The sequence below is a fragment of the Meles meles genome, chromosome 6 (assembly GCF_922984935.1).
Source record: "Meles meles chromosome 6, mMelMel3.1 paternal haplotype, whole genome shotgun sequence".
Lineage (NCBI taxonomy): Eukaryota > Metazoa > Chordata > Mammalia > Carnivora > Mustelidae > Meles > Meles meles.
In genome coordinates this window covers 17,693,990-17,708,709 of record NC_060071.1, presented here as the reverse complement: position 1 = coordinate 17,708,709, position 14,720 = coordinate 17,693,990, and the positions used below count along the sequence as shown (strand labels likewise).

At 49.5% G+C, this 14,720-nt stretch overlaps 1 protein-coding gene across 3 annotated transcripts in view; it reads left to right on the top strand.

Annotated features, from left to right (window-relative positions):
- The window catches only part of TTC23 (tetratricopeptide repeat domain 23), a 117,812-nt gene extending 104,859 nt beyond the window's left edge, over nt 1–12,953 (top strand). For all 3 annotated transcript variants that reach the window (XM_046007036.1, XM_046007035.1, XM_046007034.1), the window contains exons 10-11: nt 11,498–11,580; nt 12,460–12,953. In XM_046007036.1, coding sequence (XP_045862992.1) covers nt 11,498–11,580; nt 12,460–12,574 — 198 coding nt within the window. In that variant the 3' untranslated portion in view covers nt 12,575–12,953. The remainder of the gene's footprint in view (nt 1–11,497; nt 11,581–12,459) is intronic.
- Nucleotides 12,954–14,720: the final 1,767 nt, after the last annotated feature.

The following is a 14,720-nucleotide window of genomic DNA, read 5'->3' as shown; positions in this document are numbered from 1 at the left end:
GGGACTTGAACTCATTTGTTTTCATTTTTACTGAGATAGTGTTTTAGGCTGTGGCTTTTCCTTTTCTTATTGCTTTAAATGTATCTCATGAATTTTGTCATGTTTTGTTTTCATTACATGAATTAGTGTTAAAATGGGGAAATCCTGGGAACCTCTAAGTAACGTAACTGACCAAACCAAAAGAATTAACTTTAGTTCTGAGTGGGCTGCCCTATGCATTGAGCCTTCTTCTCTTCTTAGGACTTTTCTGAATCTGTGGCAGAAGGCAGCAGATTTGGTAACATGCGTGGTGCCTAGTTTTTAACAAGATGATGCATATATCAATTATCACATAGTCAATGGTAGTTATCGGCCACCTTTTGTGCACCAGAAGCTGTGCTCAGCAGACCTGGGGAAAAACAACAATCAAGACAAATATGTTTCTTGTCTCCATGAGACTTTCCAGTCTAAGCAGGAAGATATGTTAAACTAATCATTTCAGATAATCTAAACATTATACATGTGCCGAAGACATTATTGAGGGAAGGCAGAGGAGGGAAGCTAAGATGGCGGTTGCCCTGGGCTTCTCAATCTTCCACTTCTGAGCTCATACTTGTTGACTGATTGTTAGATCCTCTGCACTGTGCTGAATGATTTGCACATATTAACTTATTTAAGCCCTATTGCAACCTGAAGAGTTGATACTCTGTTTTTTACAAAGAGGAAACCTGAGGCTGAAAGATTTAAGTGTCTCAGCCTTGATTGCAAGGTCAGGAGTTGGCAGAGTGGGGCTTTGGCACCAAGAGGTGCAGGCGAGGGCAATCTATTCTGCCCTTTTCCTGGTTCACATCTCGGGCTTCTCAGCAAGATTTTGTTTGAACGAGAACTTACTATCCTTAAAAAAACATTTGGGAACCAGTGACACAATGGGGAGAATGCCAAGATCAGAATAAGAAGGAGTCTTCGGATTACCACTGACAGAAAACAGTCAAACCAGCTCAGATATAAAGAGGTATCTCTTGTCTTATGGTTTCCAGGGAAAGGCCAATAGGCAGATGATTAGCAAAGCAGGACATAGCTAAGCCTCAGAAGAATGTTCCAAGGCGATCTCTGCCCCAGACTCCTGCCTGTCATGGCAGTCTCCATTCAAGATGGAGATCATGGCTGCCAGCCCTCCAGAGGTTTACTTCCTACCCCTGCGCCATTTTCCAGTCATAGCTTGAAAGATCCTAAGGAAAGGGCTATAGACCTGACTTGAATCATGTGCTCATCCTGAATCAGTCAGCTGAGGCCAGGGGTTTGGAAGGGTGTAAGAACATGGTGCCCTCATGGTGGCTGGATGGTCCAGGGTGGAGACGGTGCAAGAAACACAGTCCCATAGTCAGAAAACCTGAGACAGGGTCCCAGAAAGAGTCCCTCCCTGTTGTTGAAACACATGCAATGGGTCCACTAGGCATCCAGTAGCTTCCTCCCTGGGAATAATCCAAGCCAGTGAGGGAGTTACAGATTGTAAACCCCCAACTGTGGTATCATGTGCTAAGTTCTCCAGGTCCACATTGAGATCTGTGGGAAGAAACGGGCTTAGGGAAGGTGTCCACAGATAAGTAGTCCTAAAAAAGAGTGTAGCCCAGCAGAGACAGGAATTCCCAGGTTGGAAATGGGGTGAAGAAGTTGTTCACAGGTGAGAGAGTAAAGCCTCTTTAAGAAGCAAAAAGTAGTTAGGGCCAACCATCTGGCAGGAAATCATCTGGGAAAGACATGGGGACAAGTCTCGGCAGCTATGTTTGTAGGTAAAGGGGCTGAGACGTGATCCTTTAAGCAGGGGTCCCAAACAATGGCCAGTGCACTGTCTGTGTTTATTTCATTACAGTTAAGGATATAAGCCAAGTTAAAAATGGTGTTTACAGATAGTCATAAAACCTGTCATCATTTTACAAGTGATCGTAAATCGATTGGAGTATAGGGAACATTAACTGAGCCCTCACTAAGGGAAGTCTTACCTGTACCAAGAAAGAAACCTATTCTGAGTAAAACTAGATTTCAAAACACCTACGTGTAATTTCACTGATAAAACAAACTCGAGGAAGTTTGCTCTCCCTCTTGTTCTGTACATAACTACACAGTAAGCCTCCGTTTTTGTCTCTATATGTAGAGACAAAAACGCAGTATTTACTGTGTGGCCCTTTGCAAAAGAAGTTTTCTGAACGTTGCGCTAAGCAGCTAGGAGCCATGAAGGGAGTTTTAAGCAGGACACCACAGGTCTATATTTGTACTTTGGATTTAGAAAAAGAGAAATCATAGTGAGGACTGTGTGGAGAATGGACTGGAATGGGCCAAGAATCAAGTCTTGAGGAAGAGGAGAAACCTCTGTGAAATGGCAGTAGCAGCAACACCCAGACTTCCTCCCCCCCCCCCAAATTGTGCCAGGGATGGAAGGATGGGAGAGCAGGGAGGCTGCTTTCAGGAGCAGCAGGATCCAGCGGGTCCTAGGGGGCCACAGAGCCCTGGAAGGACGAGAGGGCAGAGCTCTCCTGGCCAAGACACTGCCTGCTCTTGGGAGCCTCTGCTGTGATTGCTCTGCCGAGGGTTCAGCCTGGTCACTCACCTCTGGGCCAGGGAGGGACCCCAGGAGTGGGGGGAGCTGGAAAACTTGAGTAGAAGCCACACAAACCTTCATGAGGACCCTGCGGTCCCCTGTGGGGCGGAGCAACTACCACAACCGACCTCGGACTCAGGGCCAGGCTGGCTGCTGCCCAGAGTGGCTCATACGTCGTTCCTTATCCTCACAGCCCTGTAGGTCAGACCTTAGGAGCCCTTAGGGCTGAGCTGCCTGGAAACAAGGGAGTTGTACATGGTCAGATTCATCTTAAGTAAGGTTCACCAGGTGTGGGGTCTTAAAGCCCTGCATGAGGGTGACCTTCTGAATGACTCTGGCGCAGGGGTTCCGGGGCCCAGGGATCTGCATTTTAGCTTCTGGGAGAAGGTTGAGATCACTGCTCTGCGCCCCATGCCCACCCACGGGGCTTAAGATCAGGTCGGCCTCGAGACACTGTCAGGTTTCATCACTCCCGAAGGCTGCCCTGGACGTCAGTGACATTTTCTCCCTTCAGTCTGGCCTCATTGACCATCAGTCCCGAACACCATGACTTTGACATTTGAAAGCTATTGGGCCATTTGCCAGAACGCGGGAAGAAAGGGTTGAAACTCGTGTCTGTTGGTCACGCGGGCTGTGGTCCACGCGGTCCTCACTGCCCCTCCCCTGCTTGTGCCCCTCTGAGGACAGGACTGGCCATGCTGTGGACGCTGGGGCACGCACACAGGACGTGAAACACGCCCCGCACATCTCACATCTGCCCGCTGCTGAGCCCGGCTTTCCCCCTCGCCGTACTTAGCACTGGGCTCTGTGGAGCCGACGGCAGGTTTCTAAACCTCCCGGCCGAGAGCTTCTCTCCTTTTTATCACAACAACAGCTTTGTCCCCCACGTTGTCAACTCTGGAACAGGAATCCGGTGAACACTGACTTTTCCAGACGCGCCTTCTTGGGCTGAATGGCCCGGGCATGGTCCTGTGGGCCCGAATAAAACAGGAAGGCACGAGAAACAAAGCAGACCGTGGGATTAAATTACCGAGAGGAAAACCATATTATTGATCTGGTTTTCAAAGGCATCTGCCTGCAGGGCACAAGGGGAGAAATCTGTTGGCTCCAGATGGAAATTTCCACAGCACAAGTTCTGCTTGCTTCTGCGACATAGAGCCCTGGTTTGATTCTAGGCTGGGTGTCACTGCCATCATTTTCATCCCGCTGAAAAGCTGCAAAAAAGGCGTTCCTAAAGACTGTCTCCCAGGTCAGTAGCCTCTCAGGACTCACCCTGGACCCAGGGACAGGGTGGAGTTGGGGCAGCCAATCCCCTAGTGAGTACTGTCCTCATCGGGGGTCGGTCCACTGCCTGACCACCTCACAGCTTCCAACGGTAAACATTTCCATAAAAGAATAACGTGATGTTACGTGACCCCCTCCCCCACTATGATGAATCAGTTGAGGAAAGGTGGAGGAGAATGGCTTTTACTCGTAGATTGTGGATGAGAAAGCCATCCCTGCAAGGGGCTTGTGTGGTCATGGATTAAGACCCTAGATCGGCTGTTCCTCCAGCCAGCCAAGCACCCAGAACTTTCTGGTTGACAGCTGTCTTTTGTACATAATTCACGCACTGTCATTCCGTCCGCAGACCACGGAGTTATACTTTCCCTTTAGCCTGTGTGGTATTTTCCTGGTTGCCCCGGATACCAGGAAATCCACAGCACTTTTGGAGTCCCCACACAGTCCCGTGTTCGCCACACTGTTTTCAGGTGTGGTCTTATTTATTTGTCCTTGATCCTGATTTTCCTAATGGTCACTGACTAAACCCATTGCCGAGCTGCGGCAGATCCCCTCCGATCCTTTTTGGGAAGAGAGGAAGGTCATGATGTGAATTTCACATCAAAAAAATCCTGTTCTCGGGTTGAGAAGGCGGCTGGAAGACGTTCCAAGCGCTCCTTCCTCAAAGCTGTTTGTAAGTCGGTTGATGCGGTATAACCCATGGGAACGGATGGTTGAAGGGATCAAGGTCATCCAGTTTTGACCTTATGCGGGGGAAAGGTGGAGCCTCCCTTGCGGGCTGTAGGCTAGGTGGGAATGAGAGAAGTCCACCAGCTGCCAGGAAGGGGCCCCACGAGCCCACACACAGCACCCCTCCACCTTTGCTGTCCCCTAGCAAACACAGACGGCCCCACGCAAGGCTACATTTGCTGTGGAAAGCGCCTCAGCTATGAGAACTATTGTGCTCAGTGCCTTCAAAGTCCTTAAACTGGCCTTGGAGTCTGGAGGGCGCAGAACTAGGGGTCAGGACCGACCATCCAGGCCTGAGACTAGAGAACTGTCAGAGCCCCACTAGAGGAGGGACAACTGTGAGTTTATGGGTGCATGGCCAGCGATGGAGGGAAAGGCAAAAACTCCCGCGGAAATTCAGTGTGACCTTAAACAAGTGGAAAGAGTGATGGTCAGGAGTGGCTGGTGTGAAGGGCACCTGGGTGGCTCAGTCAGTGAAGCGTCTGCCTCTGGCTCAGGTCATGATCCCGGGGTGCTGGGATCAAGTCCCGCGTTGGGCTCCTTGCTCAGTGGGGAGCGTGCTTCTCCCTCTGCCTGTTGCTCCCCCTGCTTGTGCTCTCTATGACAAATAAATAAATAAAATATTTAAAAGAGAGATGGCTGGTGTGACCACACTGGTTCAGGAAGGACCCAGGTGACACAGCTGAGCTCCACATCAAGAGGGAAACCAGCCCCCAAAAAGTCAGCCTGAAAGGGCTAGCTTGAACAGGGTCTGGACCTCTTGCTCTGTCTGGCTCCGAAACGGGCAAATCCGGCTTCTGTACAAAAAGCTGGCTGCCTTGTCTGACAGGTGGGTGCGCAGCCGGACCCCCCACGCTGACGCGTTTGTCCTCAAATATTTGTGTTGCAGCTGTCCTGGAGAAAGATGATGGTAGCTTGCTCCAAGACAGTGGCCAGGGGATGGAGCAAAGTCGTGGGGGAGTCGAGGGATGTCGATAAGGATGTAGAAGCCACGGCACATGGCAGCTCGGAGGTGAGGAGTGAGGGAGACGAGGATGCCGTGAACACTTCCTAGGGGGGCACTCGGCAGACACTCAGGGAGAGCTTTGCAGATGGGGTCTGCTCTCAGCAGCTGTGTGAGTGGCAGTCCATGGGCCCCCCCCTTTCTTCCTCATCTCCCTCGTCCCTGGTCCTGGCGCCCCTGGTCCCACTTTAGCTGTCCTTCTGTCATGGGAGGCTTCCTACCCACCTGTGCAGCAGGTGGGGCTCAGAATTAGTGGGTCTCCAGGTCAGGGAGCTGCAGGGGGGTGTGCTTGCCTGATGTGTGCATGTGTGAGAGAGAGTGTGTGTGTGTGTGTGTGTGTGTGTGTGTGTGTGTGTGTGTACCTGAGAGAGAGAGAGAGAGAGAAGTAGAGAAGAAGAGAGAAGGGGAATCAGTATCCTTCCTCAAACACTTCCCAGCCCTCCTTCCTGGGAACCACCCCCCCCCCAACTTTCCACAGGGTGCTCTTCACAGGGCTGACTCCCCGTCTTGCAGGCCTCAACTCACACATCACCCCATGAAGGCCTTCAACCTGCCCCTCTCTGCTCTGTCACTGGGGGAACACAGGGTGGCGGATGGCGGGGGCTCTGCAAACACCTGCCACAGGACCGAGTGGCCATGGAGGACGATGCGGACCCAGTGAGGACAAGGCTGGTTCCCGGGTAGAACAAGGTGTGCCCCTGTTTCTGCAGGAAAAATGCCAGCTGGTGAATTGTGTTCCGGTTTGTCCTTTCGGTTCTCCCAAGGTCATCATTTGAGTAAATCACTTCTGCCTGCCTGGTAAAGATTCATCAGTGAAAGCCTATTTGTGTTTTTCTAAACCTTGAAGACCTTTCGTCCTTCCACATGTTTTGGGTTCTGGTATCTTTTTTTTCTTAATACCGGCCTTGAGAACTGACATGAAAACAGAGGCACAGGTCGTGAGTTTCTGGGTAATTCTCCGCCACAGGCAGAGGGTATCTCCTTTGACGGATAACGTGTTAAGAGGAGTAGTGACTTCCTATCGTGAGAGTCGTCCTTTATAAACGTACCTTTCCCTGGCTTTGTTCTTCCTTTCATATAAAGACAAAACACATGTGATAGCCTGAGAGGCTTGGCATGGACCCTTACCAGGCGGGACAAAATCTGTCACTTTTCCATAACTGAGCCACGTGGCCTTGCAGCTGGCTCTTCAGCAGATGGCCTTGCTGCCAGGCCTCGGGTAGTGAGGAGGACGTGTCCCATCAGCAATTCCATTGTCTGACGTTCCCTGATAAGAAGGGTGAGGCAGTTCTAGGACTTAAGGCTGGAGGTTGACGGAGGAAGGGAGGGCTAACCCCCCCCCCCCCCCCCCCCCCCCCCCCCCCGCCATCCAGTTCTGCTAGAAAATAAAGGAATGACGTTGAGTCCTGACTGCAAGTGGTCAGGACAAATGAGTTGTTTCAGAGGCACTCATATATACATAAACAGAGATTCCGGCCCAAACCAGGAGATAGGCTTCTTTGTGAGTTAGGGTAGTAGCTGTTGGGGTTTTCTGAAGCCCAAGTAGACTGAGTCAGCTAACCTCCATGCCAGACCTGCCCCTGCCAAGCCACCCCCGCAACCACAATGGGAAGGGCGGGACGTCCGGGGCCCAGAGGTAGCCCAGAGCTAGGAAGACACCAACTGATGGCTCCTATCCCAGCTGCTCTGTCTCCAGGGCCCCTTAGGAACCTAGCTCTCCAAACTCAGTCACTTCAAAAAGAATTTTGTTCAACTCCACATCAAATGCTTAAGGTTGTTTCTAAATGACCTCGGCAACCATGAATGACTAAGCGAAGCAGCACTTAGCCAACAGCGCTCTTGCAACTACTGAACTGGCCTGGCTTCGGAGGGCGAAGGTTTATCACGCTGCACCCACCAGGAAGCTCCCTTGCTGGAGGTTTTGGTAGCTGATGGATCCCTGGCCGTGTCTTCGGGCTCCATAGAGTCTGAGTTCAGAGGGGTGTTTACAATGCGTGGCTCCCAGTATGTTCAGTGAACAACTTATTGACTCGGTCTCTGTTGAAGTCTGTATTTTTAACAAAAGAATCGAAACACCTATTTCACGCAAAAATGTTTAAACAAATTTAGCTAAGGGGAGCACAACGTTGAGAAATTGAATTTACGTTTCTTAGATAAATACGTGGTTACGTAAACATTTTCTAGCAAGGGTCAGAAAGGGGTTATTTCACTCTTCTACAAAGGTAGCTCTTGGAGACTATTCCAGCTCATGGGTGAATGATTCTTTCCTGATGTGGCGTCTGGTTTGGTGTCCGTGGGAGCTGTCCTTGTAAAGGAGATTAGGCAGGGGCTGAGGACCCATTTCCCTCTCTTAGTTGGCAACCCTTTATGTCTCTTCTAGCTTCAGCTAAAATTTGGGGCAGATCTTCTTAATGAGGATAAGTAGGCTTTATAAAAATCTATTAATGCCAGGAAGAGAAGAGTCTTGACTACCGGGGGTCTAGGAAGTAGGGATGGGGATGGTGGGGGGGGGGTCTCACCTCTCTTGGGCTTGAGTATTGATCATGACCCTCTCTCCTACCTCTAGTCTCTCTACAAACATTTTCCCCGGGGAAAAGGATCAGCACCCGAGGTCTAGAATGGAGGTCGCTGGTTAAACCAGCGAGAATTTGTCTAAGCTCTGTCAATTGCCATGTCATTGTTCCCAGGAATCTGTGAATATTTAGCCAGTAGGCTGTCTTTCCCTAGGGAATGAGGGGCCAGGGAGAAACTTCGGCAACCAAAGGGGTAGGATGGAAATTCCTCCTGACTTTTGGATTTAGGAGGCCATCTGTTAAGGCAGGGTAAATGGAGACCTCAGACCGTCTCAAATAATCATTATAATGTCAGTAAAATTCTAATGTCACAGTGAACGAATTTGCACCAAGGCATGTTGACATCAACTCATCTCAAAATGAGTTGCATTGGGGGCACTCATAAATATGTAAACAGAAGAGTCGGGTGGGTTTAAAATTAGATCTGATCTTTTACACTGAGTTAAGGTATTTCTGGCCATGTAGGAGAAAATGAAGTCCGTTCTGGCAAGAATGTTAGCCCTGGAGAGAGGCCTCTTACTGCCAAGCCGGAGCGAGGGGAAAGTTTGCTTGCTTCCTGCTTACAATCCCTTCCTGAGCACAGTCTCTGCCAGGCCCTGCGTGGAGACACCCACAGGCTTCCAACAGTGGGGAGCCGCAGCAGGAGAGGAGGGCTGGAAGAGTTCCCATCAAGTGTCGTGGGTGTCAGTGAAACCCGTCCCCAAAAGCAGTACAGACCTTTCTCAGGTTCCTGCATTTCCCAAGTTCACAGTTTATCTGTGGATTAAAGCAGTGTTGGCTGAACCCCGTGGAATGAGCAGCACGTTGCCTAGGCCACACCTGGCCATGGCCCCTGTGCAGATTCAGAATGGTTGGGCTTGCTGGATGGAGGGGGTGGGATTTTAGAGAATTTGGATCATCTGCTAAATGGAATAACAGAACCAGGATGCTAATTCCTGGTGTTGCATAATTCAGCCAACAGAGTGACGATCTGTTATTTTTTTTTTTTTAAGATTTTATTTATTTATTTGACAGAGAGAGATCACAAGTAGGCAAAGAGGCAGGCAGAGAGAGTGAGAGGGAAGCAGGCTCCCTGCAGAGCAGAGAGCCGGACATGGGACTCGATCCAGGACCCTGAGATCATGACCCGAGCCGAAGGCAGCGGCCTAAACCACTGAGCCACCCAGGCGCCCCACGATCTGTTATTTTAAAAGAGAACCCTGTCATAGCTTCGTCTAATAATATTTCTTTCCTCCAGAAGACAGCCCGATTCTCAGATTCCAGAACCACTTTCTCAGTTCCTCAGATTGAACCAAACATTCAGATGGTTTTGATATTTTCCACATCTTACAAAGACAAAGCATTTTGGCTGCTTGCATTTGAATTTTCTCAAAGACCTAGAAACAGTTGGCAGATCAGAACGAATAAACAGTCTTCAGTACAAAGTCCTCAAACCCTCACACTTTTTTTTGACTCAAGCTGTTACCATGTAGAAAAACCAATTCAATATTTTAAAAATACCAAATATTTCAGATATGCAGAAAAGCATGAAGAATGTAACAAACACCTTTGAGCTCATTAATTCAATAAAAGCAATAAGATATGACCCTACGGTTGAAGTCCCCACTCTTCCCTTTCCCACCCCACTTCCAGATGACCACTGTCCTGAATTTGATATCATGCCCATGTTTTCTTAATTATTTTACTATGGCCTTGCTTTACATGCTTCTTAAGCTTCATATAAATGATATGTGTAATATATATTATAATAATATACAATATATAATGCATTCATCTGTAGTTTCCTTTTTTTTTTTGTCTATGATCATGAGATTCATCTACGTGGACACATACAAGCACATCAAAAATCTATATGATACTGTACAAATACAATACATATATGTCACAATTTACCTATCCATTACTAAATATTGCCAAATTGTTCTAAAAGGTGGTCATACCAATTTCAACACCCACAATCAATATAGAAAAAAGTTTTTCTTGCTTAATACCTTTGACAGAGCTTGGTATTATCATGATCAGACTAGGATTTTTGCAATGTAATAGGTGAAGGGACAACATCATTGAAGTTTTAGTTGGCGTTTCTGATTACTAGTGAGCTTAGGTGTGTTTAGTAGTCACTTAGTTTTCAACTTGTTTGAATAATCTGTTTATGTCTTTTGAATATTTTCTATTGGTAGGTTGCTTTCCCTATACCTTATAGGAGTTGTTTATATGTTCTTAATACTAATCCCTTCTCAGTACTGTGCGAGTATTTTCCCTCATTGTCTTTTGTCCTTTCCCTCTTTGTGCTTTGCTTAAGGTGAATTTTGGTGCATAGATGTTTTGAATTTTAATACAGTTAAATTTTATCAGTCTTCTACTTTTGGTTTGTCTGGATCTTGTCTAAGAAGTACTCCCAGGCCTCAAGATGATAAAGATAAATCTTCAATGTTTTCATCCAGAAGTTCTACTTATTTTCCAGTTCAGTTCTTGCCTCTAGACCCTTCAGGGCCACTTCTGTCATCTCTCAAGTGTTGGACCCTCTTCCGTGTCCTATTGGTCAATTTGTCTATCTCTGGATGAAAACAATTTTTGGGTTTTGGCCATTTGGGAGCACAACTTTCATCTTTATCCTTTCCTTGAGTTTTCCCTTGCCTGGTCCAGGCAACCAAATGGCAACCCAATATGGAGAGGGGAGAAGTCAAGCCAGAGCTAGCCCTGGGTAAAGACATAGGCTGAACCGTTAACTCCTAAGAAATTACTGTATAGTAATGAATATAAAAATCGCATATAAGTTAAAGCATTTTTTAACAACAACAACAACAACAAAAAGCAAAAGCATTAAAAAAATTTTCCGGGCTATTATAAGGCTCATTTTATTTATTTTTTTAAAGACTTTTTCTTTATTTATTCGACAGAGAACACAAGTGGGCTGAGAGGCAGGTGGGCGGAGTGGGGGGAGCAGGCTTCCCGCTGTGCAGAGCGCCCAATGCGGGACTCGATCCCAGGACCCTGGGATCATGACCTGAGCTGAAGGCAGAGGCTTAACCCACTGAGCCACCCAGGCGCCCCAAGGCTCATTTTAAAATAGAAACTAGAGACCATCCCCAGTCAATAACAATGCTGTTACCTTATTTTCTAAAATGATTATAAACATAGTTTGCAGACAGCTTGTCCCAGGGGGTTCTGTGAAATAGTGTTAAAACTTTACATGTGTTTCCTGGATCCCTCAGAGGATCCAAATTGAAGGTCAGGCATGGGTTTTTATTCCATTCAAGAGAGAACTTGTTTTTCCTGCAAAACGCTCACAGTGGCATTTGTATGACCTCATGATTATTACTTGGTGTCCTGCAGTGTCTTCAGATTCAGACCCTCTTGTACGGACCGCAGGACAAGAGGACTCTGGCAACCCAGCAGACGGTGGACGTCCTGTCCAAGTGAGTTGGTTTCCACTTATACTATTTCCTTTGCCATTCTGATCTCAAGGGAAGCTGGTTCTTTAAGGGTCTGTGGAGCTTTCCGTGGAAAGTTTTACTAACTGACTTCCTGTAACTCACCAATTGGGCAGGACCCGTGGTTCCTTTGAAAATCCAGCTGTAAAATAGCTCCCTTGCCCAGATACTAAGAAGAGATTAGCTCTTGAATCATGTCAGAAACACATATTAGGATTCTCCCTCCTGGAGACAGTGCCTGCCCATCCTCTCCCCTGCTGGAAGGCAAGGGCACAGTGTGCTCTAGCTTGGCCTGCTGGAGGCCTGCTTTGGCTTCCCTTTGTTCTCAGTGTGCCTGTCAGAGTTGGGGGAGGGATGCCGCACTGAGAGCCCTCTGACTTCTCCACGAAGGCTGGTCCCAAGTCTTTCTCAGCCAGTGAGCAAAGAGACCACACCCTCACAGAGCCTGGGTCACCCAGAGCCTGTGGGCAGATTGCCAAGGAAAGATCCTGGAAGCACAAACGGGGAGGAGGCAGCCAGCAGGGGGCACTGTCTCCAGGCTGACCCCCTGAGCTGGGGCCCCCTTAGCCCTGAGCCAGCAAGGCCTCCAGCCCCAACCTCTCTGCCTGTGTTCCGCTCACTGAGCCAGCCAAGGGCTTATTCTCTCAGCACAGTGACAATGGTCGCAAGGAATTAGAAAGCAGGAGAAAAAAAATCCCATGCCAGGATTCTGTTCTATCTTCCATCCCCGGGAAGGCCCCTTCAGGACCTGGAGCTCAGCAACTGGGAGGCTCCCCTTCACCGCGGCAAGGGCTGGGCCTGGTGGGGGAACCGTGAGGAGGTCTGAGGGACACCACACTCACCCCACCTTCTGCTCCTTTGCAGGGCCCCAGAGGTGGCCGTGAAGTCCAGGCAGTCCCCAAAAGCCAAACCAGCATTCCACACCGGCGTGGCCCAGCACACTGTGCTGGGGAAGGCCAGGCCCAACATGGCGGACTGAGACCACCCCCGCCCCCATCTCCCCTCCCCGCAGAGAGAGCTTTGGTCACACCTGGGCGCTGACACTGAGGGTGCCCTATCACCCTCTCCAGCAAGAAGACGGAATTCGACAGACTGTCAGGGTTGTTTGCTCCCGCAGGCCCCAGATACTGCAGGTTTCCTACGGGCCACATTTTGACAGTGGACACCCTCGGCGGGTGATCTCGTGCTTCTATAAAGAATTTTTCTTTTTTTACCGCCCAAGTGGTTTTTCTTGCCAATAAAATTTTTTACCCATCGGCGCTACTGGGGCTGCAAAGCCTCTCTTCACAAGTTGACAACTTCTGGTGTGTAAATACAGGGTACGGTACCTGTGCATAGAGAGCCTCTGGCCTATGGAGCAATAAAATTCTGGAAAAAGCCCCCCTTCTTACAGGAAGATAATAAGGATTGAGAAAAAAAATGCTAACGAGAGGACTCTTGGAAGTGCTGGGGTTGGTGTTTTGGAAATGAAGCCTGCCTCAGAGTTGTTTGGAGCCCAGAGAGGGGCACGAGGAAGCTTCTCTTTACTCATGCAGTCATTCACCAAACGGGGCTGAACACCCGGTGAGAGCTGGGGCCACAACAGTAACCAAGACACAATGTCCCCGTCCCCTCAGAGCTTGCCCCCCAACACGGGCGCAGCACTAAACATAATGGTGAGATTGGTAACAGAGGGAAAGAGCCCAGTAAAGCGAGGCAGGGAGTGAATGGTGGTAAATGAGCTAGAGGTCAGGAGAGGCAGGGTAAGGGAGTGAAGGCAGCTGAGCAGGAGGGAGGCTGGCCTGGAGAGGCTGCGGGGGAAGGCCGCTGACTCCCCTGGCCTCTACTCCGGGCAGAAGAAACATGGCTGCCCTCTGGAGCTTTTTTTTTTTTTTTTCCAAGTCGGTGCAGCCCTTGGCCCCCTGCTCCCCTGGCTTTCTCTGGGTTCAGCATATGAGGTGGGGAGGGTGGAGTGGGTGAGCGCTCGTGTCCCACAGTGGTCTTCAGTCTCCTGCGGGGGCTGGGGGAGGCCATCGCCACTCCAGAATGGAAAAGCAGAGTGGGAGATTTTGAGCACTTTCCTTCACGCTGTCAGCAATGAGAGCCAGTGCTGGATAGAGGAGCGCAGAGTACGCAGTGGGTGGGAATGGGCTGTGGGTGGCGCCGTTTCTGCTCCTTCCCACCCTCAACCCATGGACCGCGGCCAGCAAAGCTGCAGGCTAGTGGCTAAGATGGCAGCGGGATGCGGCACAGACCCCCTTCCCGTCCAGCACCCAGTGGAAAGCCCAGAGTCACGCTGGTTCCATTTGTGTAGGTGCCGCCTCAAGAACTGATGGGGGAAATAAACCCAAATGGCCATGACAGGGTGGAGAGAGAGGCAGGGTCCCTGGTCCCCTTGGGAAATTGTGACAGCTGCCCACCCCGGCCACCCCCACTGGTACCCACTCAACCAGACGGGCCTGTGGTGGGATGAAGGCACGAGGCGTGGTCACCCCTCACCAGGTGTCCCATCTGATTGAAGACGTGGGCTTCAACGTGGTTGGTGGACTAGGCATTTTAAATATATACCACATTGGAGTCGGCCAGGGACTGAACGTGTACGTCCAAAATTCCTGATGATGCCCTAATCCCCAGTGTGAAAATGGGGGCCTCTGGGAGGTGATGAATACGTGAGAGTAGAGCCCCACGGATGGGATTAGTGCCCTGATCAAAAGGGACACGAGACACGATCGCTGTCTCCACCACATTAAGACCCCACGAGATGACCACCAGGCAAAGCGGACAGACAGCCCCAAGCAGGCACCGAATCCACCAGCACCTCAATCTTCAACTTCCGGCCTCCAGAACTGGGAGAAATAAATGTCCATTGTGTGAGCCTCCCAGTCTATGCTGTGGCCACAGCCTGGGCACATAGGAGTCCACGCTGGGCTTCCGGGGGGAAAACAGTGAATTCTTACAGGACTTCTTCCTTTCTGTCTTTCTTGGAGAATAAAGTCTTGGGGTCATAGAAACTAAAATGCGTTTTTAAAAATAGCATCCCTATCCCAGGAAAGAATGAATTTAGGAATGGCCCGCCCAAACGTCTCCTGTCTATTAAATGTGTTAACTTCAACACGAGGAGAAGACTATAGATATTTGTGGTCTTT